This window comes from Zalophus californianus, chromosome 13, assembly GCF_009762305.2.
Source record: "Zalophus californianus isolate mZalCal1 chromosome 13, mZalCal1.pri.v2, whole genome shotgun sequence".
Taxonomy (NCBI): Eukaryota; Metazoa; Chordata; class Mammalia; order Carnivora; family Otariidae; genus Zalophus; species Zalophus californianus.
In genome coordinates, this window is record NC_045607.1 from 5942815 (window position 1) to 5956861 (window position 14047).

The window sequence follows — 14047 nt, forward strand, 5'->3', positions numbered from 1 at the left end:
CAGTGAGCTACTGTATGGCAGGTGCTTGGCTCAGGACTGTCCCATGAGAGGCGCTCAAGACGATGACTAGTATTACCATGATTATGATTATGGAAGAGGACACCCACATTCACTGCCCTGCCCCCCGCTGTGCCTACAGTGCCTAGCACCGTGACGAACACAAAAATGAATGCTAGATGGATATTTGGATGGATGCATGCATGCATGAGTGGGTGGGTGGATGGATATTTGGACGGATGGATAGATGCATGGACAAGTAAGTGGGTGGATGGATGAATAGGCAGATGAATGGATGGATGTTTGCATCAATGAGTAGGTGGGTGGACAGATGAATGGGTGAGTGGATGCATGGGTAGGTGGAGAGATGGATGGCTTGGTACTAAATCCTTGACCTGACTGCTACATCTAAAGCACCTCAGTATTTAGCACGATGCATTGCAGTGTGCTGCTCATAGAAGTTTAATGAACATTTCCTCATCTCATCTAATCAGGGAAGGCTTCCAGGAAGAAATGGGTCTCCAAGTGAGCCAGGGAGCTGGGAGCAGTAAGAGCCACTCACTCACCTGGGACCACCCCACTGTAGGAAACTCCAGAGACACGGAGCAGGGGATTCCCCTCATGGTCTTTGCCCTTCACCTTGAGGTAGAAGCGCTCCTGGGGGGCGTGGAAAGGCGGTCCGCCCCACAGCTGATGCGTGGATCCGTTCGAGAGGGGCCTCGTGGGCAAAGTCAGGAGGGACCGCCCTGAACTGTGTGAGAGCTCCACCGAGTCCAGGTGGCCAGGTGCCTGCAGGCCCGTGGAGTTGATCACCAGGGAGATGGGCACCCCTGCAGAGGGAAGGGGGAGGAAGAAGATCCCAGCGTCTGTTCTGGGCTCCATGATCCTCTCCAAGCAGGGGCCCTCAGACCACAGTCAGGGACCCAGCCTGCTTGGCCCTCTTACCGGCTTGCTCACCTTGTTCCCTGTACCACCTAATGCTGGGGGTGGATAGAGAGGGGTCCTGCCACTGTCCGTGGTCCTGAAACACCACTGTCCATCCAAACCACGGCTTCCCACGGCTGCAACACCTCCAGTCTGCAGACTCGGGCTCACATGGAGTAGAACTGGGAGAGGGCATTTCTCTGCACCTTAACCCGCCCCCCCCCCCCCATTAACTCTGGAATTGCATCAGGTAGGCTCTGGGACCAGCCTAGGTGAGACACACGCTAGTTTGGGAACTCTGGCTCCTGTTCATCCTCTCCTGTTCAGCTTTCCTTTGATTTTCCTTTTGTTTTATTAGAAATGGACTTTTCACACTATTCCAGAAAACGTAAAATTGGAGTTAGGTTTCATAATTCCCTTAGTTGATTTGGGAATGTCACTCAGGTCTTTCCCTTTTCAAACAGTTATTATTTTTTTCCTTAGAGAACATAAACCAGGAAACAGAGGGTGTGGTTGGTATGATCCATCAAATGCCTTAAAATCTTTGAAGAAACATGGAACACTCTGGAAAGGGCACATAAAAATCTGGAAGTCCAGATTCCTTTGAAAAAGAATGTGTGTCAGTGCTGGGCCCCATTCCCATGTTGCAACAATCAGCCAAGGGCACGCTCCCTGTGGTGGGGCAACCACTACCCCACTCCCTGATGCCCCTTCAGTGAAGCCAAGGGCCAAGTGCTATTTATCACTTGCAATCGCCCTGCTGTTTCTCCTCCTTTTTTTAACAAATGTCTTGGACCCACCTCTTTCTCAAAAGCAGAAACCAAAGAAGATCACATGTGGCCCCCCCTTCACCCTCTTCCACTGGGGACTGGCCCTAGGGACCCTTCAGTTTTCAAGCGCTGCATTTAGGATTTCTTTTCTCTCCTGGCTCTAGAAGTTTCCCTACCTCTCCCCCTTCCTACTACTGGGAAAAACAAGCACTAAATAAGCAAGCGGCCCCCTTTCGCTTTGAAGATGTTACCGCTAGTCCTGGCAGAGAACCAACCAGGGCTGACAAGGATGACAAAGATTAGAGGAAATGCATATTCAAAAGCTCTAAGGATCTGGTATCTACCATTTTGGTCACCAGTCAGTGATCTGGAGTTAGCCTGACCTGGTCTAGGTCCCTCCCCATCTCCCTTCTGAGCTGGTCCCAGCAAAAATCCTCCGAAGGGCCCCTGGTGAGTGATCATACTTCCCAAACTATAAATTGGGACCCCTGAGACCTGGCCGCCAGATGGCATTTTCTGGCATGAAGCTCTCGCAACCTAAGCCAAAAGCCCCTGCCTGCTCTGGAGCCCAGCCTTCTCCAGATGGAACCATGATGGCGCACACAGGCAACCCCAGATCCCAGTGGGAGGCTTCTAGCCAGAAAATCGACCTTGTGCCTCCAACTCCAACATCCCCCTAGGCTCCCAACCCCCACCCAGCCTGCACAGGGCCCGTTCTAGCCACACACTTAGGGCCTGCCCCCCCCCCCCCACTTCCAAAAGGCAAGCCCCACCTCTCCAGAAAGCAGCTCTGCATCACCCCCAGGGTCAGGAGCACTGTACCTTGCAGGGGCCACTCAATGGTGTGGTTGAGGTCCAGAGAGGGCTGAGTGGAGAAGCCGGCTCGGAAGTCGATGTTGCTGACACCTGTGATCCTCACTGAATGGCGACCACTGCTATAGACCTAGCACAGACCCAGACCCCATCACCAGGGCGCCCGACTCCAGCTCCAGGGCAGAAGGTGGCCGCCCTGACCTGCCTCCGGCACCCGCAGCTGCAGTTCTCCCACCTTTGCAGACACGTGGGCGACTTCCCTGCTCTCTGGGGGCCCAGCACTATGCTCCCAAATGCAGTAGAAGAGGCCCCAGCTATGGCTCTGTCCTGAGCGGGACTCTGGAAACTGCTTTGCCTTTCCAGCCACCCCCCCAAACACCCACAGCCCCGTCTGTTCCCCTGCATGTCTAATCCCCGCCTTGCCTTCCCCACTGGCATTAGAGCTCTTGGCTCAAAAATGCTCAGAGTTGGGGCGCCTGGGTGGCACAGTCAGTTGGGCGTGTCTGCCTTCGGCTTGGGTCATGATCTCCAGGTCCTGGGATCGAGTCCCGCATCGGGCTCCCTGCTCAGCAGGGAACCTGCTTCTCCCTCTGCCTGCCGCTCCCCCTGCTTGTGTGTTCTCCCTCTTTCTGACAAAAAATGAATAAAAATCTTAAAAAAAAAATACTCAAGAGTTCGAAGGGCAGGGTCAGTATTGCCCCTTTGTCAGTACCATCCACACCTAGCTCAGGGCCCAGCACCTAGGAGGTGCTCCATAAACGTTTGCTCAACCAGCCAGGAGCTCACATCCTTCCAAGGCAGCAGCCTGACCCATCCCAGGACCCTCTGCCAGGAGCCCAACCTACCCCCGGTCCCTGGCCTCCAGCACCTTGCAGATTAGAGCAGGCCCACCTCCCCCTGCCAGGCATATCCCTCTAAGCCATCCTTCCCCCAAGGTCACCCTTGCTTCCTTTGTTCATTCTTCACAGAATAGGTTTCTGAACCTCAAGCTGGCTTGGTCACCCACCTCTGGACACTCAAGCTGTTTCTCCAACTCTTTCTTAAAAGTTCCCTAACTAACCCCAAACCACTCTACTTCCTCTCACGGCTGCAAAGCAGAATACTCCTCCTCTGTTCTTGACCCTTTGCTTCTATTGATATGTCCCCATCACCACCCATGCTCCAGCCCTCAGCTTCCCAGGGCCCCAGCTCCCCAGGACAGGCAGGAGGGAGACAGGGTCTTGGCTTGGTGAAACCGGTCCCCCTCCCTGGGCACCAGGGCCCCTTACCTTGATGGCCCACAGCCCAGGATGCTCAGGCTTAAAGGCCACAACCTTGGCGGAGTCAGGGATGTTGAGAAGCACGTTGAGGCCCTCATCCTTCTGTAGGATCCTCCCTGTGGAGCCCCCAAGGATTTCTCAGTCCCCGATGCTTTTCTGGCCGTGACAGAGGCCCCAGCCTGTCCCCAGGAGCGCAGGGCCCTCCAAACACCAGCCTCAGGCTTCCCAAAGTAACTGACAAGAGACCTTTGGTGGTGCTCGGCCCTTCACCTCATTCTGCACGCCACCCTCATCCACCCGCAGGTGGGGGTTGAACACCTCGCCTCTAGACCCGGGAACTCGTGACATCCTCGGAGCACCATGAGGCCGGGTGGCTGGGTCCAAATCACACTGACCCTGGGTGACCTGGACAAGTCACTCCACCTTCCAGAGTCTCAATGGCGTGCCACTAATTCTTGCCCCGACTGACCTGCTAGGCCACTGTAGGGATCCGCTGAGAACATGGGGAAGACCACACATGAGCCTCACATCCCAGGGACTGTGGTTATCTTAATTCCCCTCACTTGGCTGCTAACAGCCTCCCTGCCTCCTCACCCACCACAGGCACCCTCTCTGCCCTCCACGTGGCATCCCCCCTCCCTCCTTGTTCCTGGAGCCTTGTGTCCAAACCCCCTGCCACCCTGGGTCTCTCTCTTTACCCCATCCTGGACTCCTAGCCCAGTCTCGGGGTCAAAGATGAGGCCGGTACTGCACATACCCAGTGGGTCGCGGACTTCGATCTGAGGCCCCGGACCGCTCAGGGAGATGGTGACCTCCTTCAGGCTGGGGTCAAAGGGAATCTTCCACGTATGCTCGCCCTCTTCCTTGTGGTCCGTGGACAGCAGATGCACCTTGGTGGCCTGGACTGCTGACTCTACCCACTTCAGCACCTGGGAAGCAGGCGCGCGAAGCTGATGCCAGCAGGTGCCTGTGGTCTTGCCTAGAACTGACCCACTGGAGGCAGGTCTGTAATAGGTTCCCAGCGGAACCTAGTCCCCCACCTGGGTTTTAGGCAGCATATAGGCTTTCCAAGTTACCTAAGGCCACCCCCACACCCACTGCCCTATACCAGGCCAATTTACATTTCATTACCTTCCTGGCCTACGGGTTGGGAGTTGTGACACCCAAATTAAGGCCACTCGGAGGGAAGGGCTGATCTCTATGGCACCCTGGAGATCTGGAATCTCCCCCAGAACAATGCAATTCACCATCACCCCAAGGGGCCTCAGACCACCCTCCCACCAGGGTGTCATGCTCTCTAAGCAGGCCTGAGAGGGTCTGCTGCGAAGACAGAATCTCCTCCTGATCTGTTACACAATACTGAGAAATATTAAATCCTTAAATCCTATAATTTCAGATTCATTCTAAAATCTTAAGCAGGTAACAGGTGAGGACTCCCCCTCCAGACTACCAGACCACCTAGGTACATGTTTAAAGTATGATTTGGGGGGATTCTCAAACTCTCCCACAGGTGCCCCCTTTGAATGCATAGACCCCATGTCAGCAACACTGGATCCAGCCTAAGATATCTCACTGAGCACAAAATTATTGAGTTTCTCCAAATCCTTACCATGGTCTTCAAGACCCTATGTTCTGTCCTGGGTTTTAGGCAGCTGCCCAACCTGACTCAAGGTCAGTGTGCCCCTGACTCTCCCCATGCTTGCAGGGTCAGACTCCCACAGTTGGACGCCCATGCTCCCACCACACATGCTTCTCTCTTGCAGAAATGACCTGCACTCTCTTTATCAACCAACTCCTGGTTAGATTCATACCTGTCTCCCCTCTTGGCCTGGGAGCCCCATGAGGGCCGAGACCCTCTGCTATGCCCTGAGCTCAGTGGCTGGCACAGAGAGGGTGTTCGGGAAGCTTCTGTTCACTGTGTGTGACAGCAGGGCAGACACCTCCTTAATAGGGGCATCAGATTCACCTTACGGACACCTCACTCCGTTCCACCCCCAAACCAGCCTTGTAATAGCCACGCCTCCCAGTTTCCCATTAGAAAACCAGGAACGAGGATGAAGAGGGGGCCTTCTTCCAGGCCAAGTTACTTTCACGTTTTCCCAGGATGCTTCTCGAACTAAACAAAATGAAACATGAACCTCACTGTACAACAAATGAGCACCATAGCCACAGAGAGAAAAAAAAAGAGCTCCTCATGTACTGAGAACCCAGGGGTTCGACTGAACTTTCCCAGTGGAAGGCACCCTGAGGACAGAAAGAACTGCAAAGAAATTCTTATTTAGTAGCTTTGACTTGGCACAACCATCAGTACTGTGCTCATAAAACTGTTTTATGTATCTTGCAGAATAAAGCAAAGAAGTAAAAGATGTTAAGGCTTGCTGAACCAAGATTTCCTCTTACAGCCAAGTGTAAGAGAGAGTTGCAAGTATTTTATTTATATACAAATTCATTCCAAGTGAATTTATAACCTGGGGGTTTCTCAATACCATTCCCCACTAGTATTGTTTGGAGAAATGGCTGATTCCAGGTCTGGGGCAGGTGACTCACAAGGTAAGCCTGAGACAACTGTTAGTTCCATTAAGCAAGGAAGTTCTCAGAGAAGGAAGGAACCAGCCAAAGGGCAATCCCATTAGCTAAATCTGGGAGAACTTGAGCCCCCCAAAAATAATGACTTGAATCAACACAAACACATCCAATTAAAGAATCCGTGTGCCCATAATAATACTCGAAAAAGAACAGCAAAATTCAAACAATAAAACCTCTTGCCACCAATGAAGGCAACTTCTTCATTAAAGAGAAAGAATTAAGTATGATTCCTGCCTTTTCAATAGGTTTTCTGTGCTTCAAAAAACCAAGTCATCAAAAGCTCTTCTTCATGGAAGGATGCCCACTAATAAATGTGCAAGAGATGAGATGTCCATGTGGAACCCCAGCATTACCCCACAGACCACTTGAGCCATAAAGGGAAAAACATGTCCCTACAATACAGAGAGCTGTCTGTCACCACCTTCACCCAGGAACCAAACCTACCATCAGGAATAGAAGGACAATGAGACATGACTTACCTCCTGGTGTGATGCAACAGAAAAGACACACAGCACCAACCATGAAATATTCCTGCCCCAAACGCTGGCCTCCACTAATCAGTCCCTTAGAGCTAACTGCCAGGTTAGAGGAAATACAGCGGGGGAAAGGAACAAATTAATGACATAAGGAAACAATCAGATGAATCCGGAACCCGGGGTATTGTACAATCAAGGCCTCTCCAAGAAGTTAGTGGCAGGAAAAAAAAAAAAAAAAAGGGTAGAAGGCTCCAGATGTAATCAGACTTAACAGACATAACAAGCAAATGAAATGCACGCCCCCTGATTAAACCCTGATTTGACAAAAACTGTTACCAAAGACATTTTGAGGACAATTAGGGAAATCTGAATTTGAACTCGGCATTGAATAAAGCAGCAAAGTACTCTTCATTTTATTAGAAGATATTGTGGATTACGGCCAAGATCATTTTTTTTTAAATTCATACTGAATTATTTACAGAGAAGATCGAACAGAGAGGTAAAGCAGGTGGGGCAAAAATGGTAACTGCTGAATCTAGTTGGGACATAGGTTCTTCTCACCTTTCTTTAAGATCTTTCATAGTAATTTTTTTAAGTAAAAGTCCCTTAAAAAGAGCAAGTATGTCATGACTTTCATGTATACTCCTAAACAACCACAGTGGGGTCCTGTTGCCAATTCCAATCAACTGGAAGTGATATTGTCAGACAAAATCCAAAGCTGCATCAGTCGCAGAGAGGAGAACGCTCTGTGATTGATGAGTAATGTCTGCCACGGATACAGGATAAGAAAAGTGGTATCTTATGTGCCGCATATTGGCCACCCTTGCTCTGAATCATACTCCTACCGTGCGATCCTCCACGAAAGCGAACAGGAAAAGAAGGGAATTGGAAGAACTGCCCGAGATTGAAAAAGCAAGTGTGCTTTATTCAGACTGAGCTGGAATGCTTGTGCCTAGATTTCAGTTATCCCAGGATAAGAATCCTGTGTTCTGAAAACTCACTTGTCTGTATGCTTGGAGCTCCCTCCTTCTGTTTTGCCTCGCTTTCTAAGTAATGTTTCTCTTGACAACGTTCTCCGTGCACACGGGAGCTGGCTGGAGGAAGCAGCAGCCAAGGCCTCCAGCTGGAAGGATGGACAGAAGCTGCCGAGGTGAGGCAACTGCCCCCACCCCAAAGCCACAGCCCCATGATCACTGTCCTCTGCCCCCTCCCCCCAACCCCGGGGTCATGCCTTGTCAGGGGTTGGGAGGAAATCACAACTGAGCAAAGCTGCTGGAAGGCGGCGGCAGCACCAGCTGACAACGTCCCAGAGAGATCACACCAACTGTTGTGCCGCAACTGTCATTACAAGCTTGTCCTAAGATGTTCCAACAGAGGGACGATGCCCAGGAGTTCAGGCTACTGAACCTCAGAGAAGGCTCACACAGAGGACGATGCCAGTGACCCCACCAGGAGGCGGCATGCCTCCTGTCCTCCTGCCACGGGGTCTGCCCCTAAGCACAGCACTGCCAGGGAGCTGGGGGTGCTGACCATCTTGCCCACAGCAAGGCCAGACTCCCTGCAGGCCCAGGCCTGCAGACAAGGCTTTCTGGACCCTGCAATGCCCCCAGGGCTCCGGGCAGAATGTAGGGAGCCTTCTGAGCGGAGAGCCTTCATCCAGCAAGCTCAATGTTTATTTGGCGGAGACAATGGCTTCCAGATGTTAGCAGGACTGGGGGCCTGCGAGCCAGCGCTGCAATGAGGCTCATCTCTTTGTCACCGATAGGGAAGGAATGAAAGAATCTGGTGCTGCTACCCGAGCCAGATGGCTGCCGCTCGGCCGTTCACGGCAGATAAATCATCCCGAGGCTCCTCCCCGGACACTTGACAGCCAGGGCGGCCGAGGAAGCAGAGAGGAGAGGCCAGGGGGCCTAGAGGGCCTCAGAGCCACAGAGCAGAAAGCTGGGGCCTGACTGTGGGGCCTGGGTCAGGAAGCTCGGCCGGCAGTGATGGAGAGAGAGCCCCAGCCCCTTCCAGCTGCGCACCGCTGGGCACTCAGGTCCTGAGCACCTGTTCCGAGAGAGCCGTTACTCTTCAGGGGGCTTCACGGGAGCCCGGGATACATTCTAGGCTCCATACCAAAGCAGGGGGCTAGAATCACGGCCATCACTAACTCTTACCAAGGGCTTCCCAGGGCCTGCCAGTCACCCGTCTCACTAGGCAGGGGCTCTCTTAACCCACTGTGCACAGGAGGAAACAGAGGCCCAGAGAGGTTAAGTACGATGTTCAAGGTCACCCTGTAGGCAGGTGGCAGGGCTGGGGTCTGAAGCTGGCACGGGGCCCTAACCCACCACCACGCTGCCTCCTCCTGGAAGAATCCAGAATGAAGTCATCTCTGGGGCCCGTGCCTCCTGATCTGTTAATTGGAACCACCCGGTCAGACCTCCCTTCCTCCCCCACCCCCCACACTTACTGTCTTAGAAGGTGGTTCACCTTTCCCCGAGTTGATGTGCAGAATCTGGGCGATTTGGCATATTTGTATGGGCTGGTGCTAGACAGGAGAAGGGGCTGGGCTCCCAGAACGGACTTCCCAGGAGCAGGGAAGGCTGCAGAATGAGGGGGTTTGCCCAGCAATTCTGGCCCACTCTTCTGGGGCTGGTGGCAATACACTGAGCTGGGTCTGAGCTGCGGAAAGGCTGTGCTTTGGCCGGGGGGGTCTTGGACCTAGCCAAGCCTTGACCAGAAATGCCCACTCCCAAAGGGCCATGGTGCCCACCTCCCCTGTCCATTGAAGGATGGCAAGAGCCCCAAATTACTCCCACCAGGAAGAGGAGATCTTCACCTTGCTTCAATTACCCTAGAACCCCAAAGGGCTACTAACAACCGGAAAAAAGCAAAAGCTCAAAAGCACTGAGACCTAACCTGGATGGACTCTGTCTCTGTGTCCAGCAACTGGACCTGAGCTAGCCAGTAGCAGGTGCACGGTAAGCGGGAAATGAAGGCAAGAGAGAATGCAGAACGTGTCCCTCTTGCTGCACTGGACATACTGTGCAAAGGTAAAAGGACTGACTACACGTGCACAGTTTGGGGACTTTGGCAACTTCTGAGGAGTCATTCTCTCAGCTGGAGCCCCCTGGCTTGGGCAAAGGCACTGTTCCCTCTCCTTGGGCAGGGGTTGGGGGGGGGGGGAGTGGGGGGAATGATCACAGCCCTGGCCGTCCTGGCCACTTTCTCAGGCTTGCTAAATGTCTGGGAACATCTAGAATGTCACAGCTCTGCGTCTAGGAAGGAGAAGAATCCAGGCCCCTACCCAGAGGCAGCCAATCCTGGCCACTGGAGGTCCCATCAAGTCAAACACAGACTGCCAAGTCAGGCTCCCACAGCAGAAGGCTGGCCACCATGGCCAGGAGCCAGTGGATTCACCCCACTTTCCCTGCCTCAAGAGAGAGAACAGGGGAGCCCAGCCCCCACCTGGGCAAGCTGTCCCCCGCTGACCTGTCCAGCTGCCCTGTCTGATTTGCCCCTGACCTTCAGAACCCAGCTCCCACCCAAATAGGTCTCCCCCAAAAACAAGGACTGAGCCATCCCTCCACTCCCAAAGGCCTCCCACCCTCACTTGGGCGGCTCAGTGCCAGAGAAGGCCGACATGCCAAAAAATAAAGTCTAATGTGTCCCAGAGAACCATAAACGCCATTTGTCAACAGGGAGTTAAGGCACGCTAATCTAAACATGGCCCTAGAGACCATTCTCTTCAGTCCATAAATATATAACACAAAAAAACCCTCTCCTGGAGGCTACAGCAGGGCTGCTGGGGCTGAGGCCTGCCTCCCAGACACGGCCTCTCTTGCCTCCCTCTTCCCAGGGCCTCAGGCACAAGGGACCCTGCATCTGTCCATTTACCAGCTATTTACTGAGCACCTGCTCCATGCTGGTAGCCGCATGAGGTACTGGCGATACACAGCAGCACAAAGGACCCATAGTAAGGGCCTGTTGCTCAGGGAGCTCACAGCCTAACGCGTTCAGTGATGCCACGGTTATAAAACTGCAGTTATGTAAAGCAGTGCCAGGAGCTGGGAGAGGGTATGAAAGAAGACTTAATCTTGACGGGAAATCAAGGAAGGTCTCCCAAGGAGAGAGCATTTCAGCTAAGACTGGGAAAATGAGGAACCAGGGGAGGTGTAGGAAAAACAAGCTGCATGAGCAAAGGCCCTGGGGTAGAAAGACGGGACACTGAAGAAACAGCGGAGTCTAGTGGGGTGGCAGCAGTCAGCAAGGGGAATAACACAGGTCATGGGGTCAGAGAGGCAGGAGTCAGAGAAGGCTCTGGACCTTCTCCAGGGGACAACCAGAAGAGACCCATTGGTCAGATTTGCTTTAGAAAGATCCAGTGTATGAGAGATGGCTCATAGAGGCTCGAAAAAGTCCACTGAGAGCACCTTCCCAACCCTGCTCAGTGACTTCATGATGGCAGCTTGAAATCAGCCAGGGTAGGAGGATTTATACCACAGAAATGGGCACTCTCGTTCTTTCAGGGAGGTGGCTGTGGACATTTACCAGCATGTCACTGGAAGGATCCCTCTGGCACCTGGGAGGGAACAGACTTATGGGGAGAGGGAAAGCAGGGCGAGCCCTGAGCGGCCAGTGGGGCCTGGAGGCGGGGGAAGGACAGACACCTGGTCAGCACCGAGCTGAAAGAATCCAGATCACTGACAACCCTGTGCCTCAGGACATAGGGCCAAGCGAGCCCCCGCCTGCCTAAGTGCTCCAGCAGGATCTTCTGGCCCTGAATCTGACGCCCCTTATCTCCCACCTACTCCTCTACCCACCCCTGGGTTCCCTGACTCTGGGGAGAAGCTCACCCCCTACCCCCACCTCTGGCAAACTTTGCTAGGTCCATCCTGCCAGCCTGCACCATTTGCGGGATCCAGGATGCTTCCTCAAGTTCCAACCTCTTCACCTGCAAAATCGGGAAGTCCAGTGCACCTGGTTTGGGGTGGGCAGCAGGTAGAAGGGCCTGGCGAGATGACGTCATACAGCCCTGAGCATAGCACTCACGGTGCTGGCCACAGGGTGAGACATGGAGCTGCTCATCCATGGCAGCGACCTGACAGCCAGGCACAGACGCCCGGAGATGCAGGATGGCCAGGGAAGGCTCACCTCGGTCACCTGCTGCTTGTCCAGGTGGAACACCTGCCCAGAGCTGGTGGCAGCGATCTCCTCGTAAGCCAGGTAGCCGGGATGAGTGCGGTCACCACAGTCCCCTGTCAGCACGAAGACCACCTGGAAGAGGGACATGAAGCCTGGCTCGGGGCTTCCCTGGCCGCCTCCTTCAGGTGTGCACGGCAGGGCCAGAACGAGGGAGGAGGGACCCAGGGCGAGCCCTTGCCTCTCTCTGGGCTCAGGCGATGCATCTGTAGACTGGGAACGATGGGAGTACCCACCCCGTGCGGACCAGGGCTGAGGCGGGTCAAGGGTGCAGCACGGGACCAGGAACACTTCAGGTGCTCAAGAAATGGAGGCCGTTACTAAATCTACAGAAAGGAAGGGAATGGAAATCGGCTCGCTCCAAGTAGCCCTTGGGGGCCACAAAATTAGAAGAACCTTGGAGAATGGAGTTTGTTCCGGATGGGAGACCAGAGACCAGAGAAGCCGTCCCAGCTCTTGAGAGCTTGGCCGGAGGAGGTCACGCGGTTGGGGGGCCCTTCCCCCTTCCCCGCGCACAGCCCTCCACCCCAGCCCTGGCTGTGAAAGCGAGAAGCAAAAACCCAAGCAACAAGTCAGGTGCCCGAGGCAGTGGGAAAAGGGCCCCGCACCACAGAGACGGGAGCGCAGGGTGACACCAGGAGGAAGATGAATTTGCACAGACTCTGACAGGGTGCAAGCGAGAGGAGTGGGTGGTGTGGTCTTTATCAAGAATGAGCCTCGCCAGGTGGCAGGAGCCGCGGCGGGCGGGGGGCCCAGAGCATGAGAACACACTTGGACTTCACCAGACCAGCTCGGTCTTGAGGGCCGGCGGCCGTGCTGGCGGGGACCCCGGAGGGGAAGCAGCCGCCCTCCACTCGGCAGGTGGGGGCTCGGGCTGCCCGCAGTGGGGACCCTGGCTTCCTCAGCAGCCCTGGGGGCCCCCACGCTCAAGCCCCCCAGGCCGGCCCACTCACCTGTGACTGTTTAAGCTGTAAGAGCCGCAGGACCTCCTCTTTCTTGTGGTAGTCCTTGGCGCGGGCGTCCGAGAAGACATAGATGAAGGAGCCGGGATTGGCCACCTCCACAGCAGCCTTGATGGCCCCCACACTCATCTCTGGGCAGTCACCGCCCCCCTGCAGGGCAGGGGTGCGTCAGGAGCTGTTGCCCACCTCTTCCGGGTGGGGCCCACCTAGGGACACCTCTGACACCAGTGGGGGGTAGGAGGAGGTCTAACTTTAGACGAGTAGCACCTTCCCCTCGCTCACCCATGCAAGAGAGGCATGGTCCCTCCCGTGGGGCCAGCACCTCACGATTATTTAATTACCACTGCGATGAGTGATCCAAGCTGGGGAGGAGGGCTGAGAGCCCTGGGATACCTAACAGATGCCCCCAAAGAAGCCCCGTGTCAGCCGCGGCTTGGGGGAGCAGAGGGTGCCGGGGGGTGGCCAGGAGAAGGAGCGGCGGGCGTGGGGCAGAGGAAAGAGTCCAAGCTGCCTCCCCAAATCCACTTCGTAGCCTGCCCTAGAATCAGCCCCAAAGCAGCACACACTCCCGCCATCCCTGACCACGGACAGGAGCTCTGCTCTGGGGAAGGGAGCGTGTCCTGCCTGACCGGCTTTGCCCAGCCAGTCAGGGTCTGCACATGGTCACTTTTCAGTAGTGCTCCTCTCCTGGGTTCACTCATCCAGCCCACAAGCACTTCCTGTCCCCTCTATGTGCTGGGCCCTGTTCTGAGTCCCGTGGGACCTGGCCGTGAATTAGATAGGTGGGGGTCCCTGCCTTCAGGAACCTGCTGCTGTCGGTGGGCGGGACAGATGCTGAACCTGGGTGTTCAGTGTGGCAAAGAAGCCCAGCTGTTTTGGGGGTCTGGATCGAGACCTCTCACACCCTCCTTCCGCTACCACACACCTCTTCCTTCCACTGCTTCACCCATTCGCTAAATAATAAGCACCTACAGGGCGCCTGGGTGGCTCAGATGGTTAAGCGTCTGCCTTCGGCTCAGGTCATGATCCCAGGGTCCTGGGATCGAGTCCCGCATCAGGATCCCTGCTCTGTGTGA

General features: G+C 54.7%; 1 protein-coding gene across 1 annotated transcript in view; it reads right to left on the bottom strand.

Moving 5' to 3' along the window:
* Positions 1 to 14047, bottom strand: part of HMCN2 (hemicentin 2) — a 150304-nt gene that overhangs the window by 117202 nt on the left and 19055 nt on the right. The window contains exons 3-8 of the mRNA XM_027616876.2: positions 12963 to 13121; positions 11962 to 12084; positions 4521 to 4692; positions 3773 to 3879; positions 2514 to 2634; positions 564 to 827 (exon numbers count right to left, since the gene is read on the bottom strand). Coding sequence (XP_027472677.1) covers positions 564 to 827; positions 2514 to 2634; positions 3773 to 3879; positions 4521 to 4692; positions 11962 to 12084; positions 12963 to 13121 — 946 coding nt within the window. The remainder of the gene's footprint in view (positions 1 to 563; positions 828 to 2513; positions 2635 to 3772; positions 3880 to 4520; positions 4693 to 11961; positions 12085 to 12962; positions 13122 to 14047) is intronic.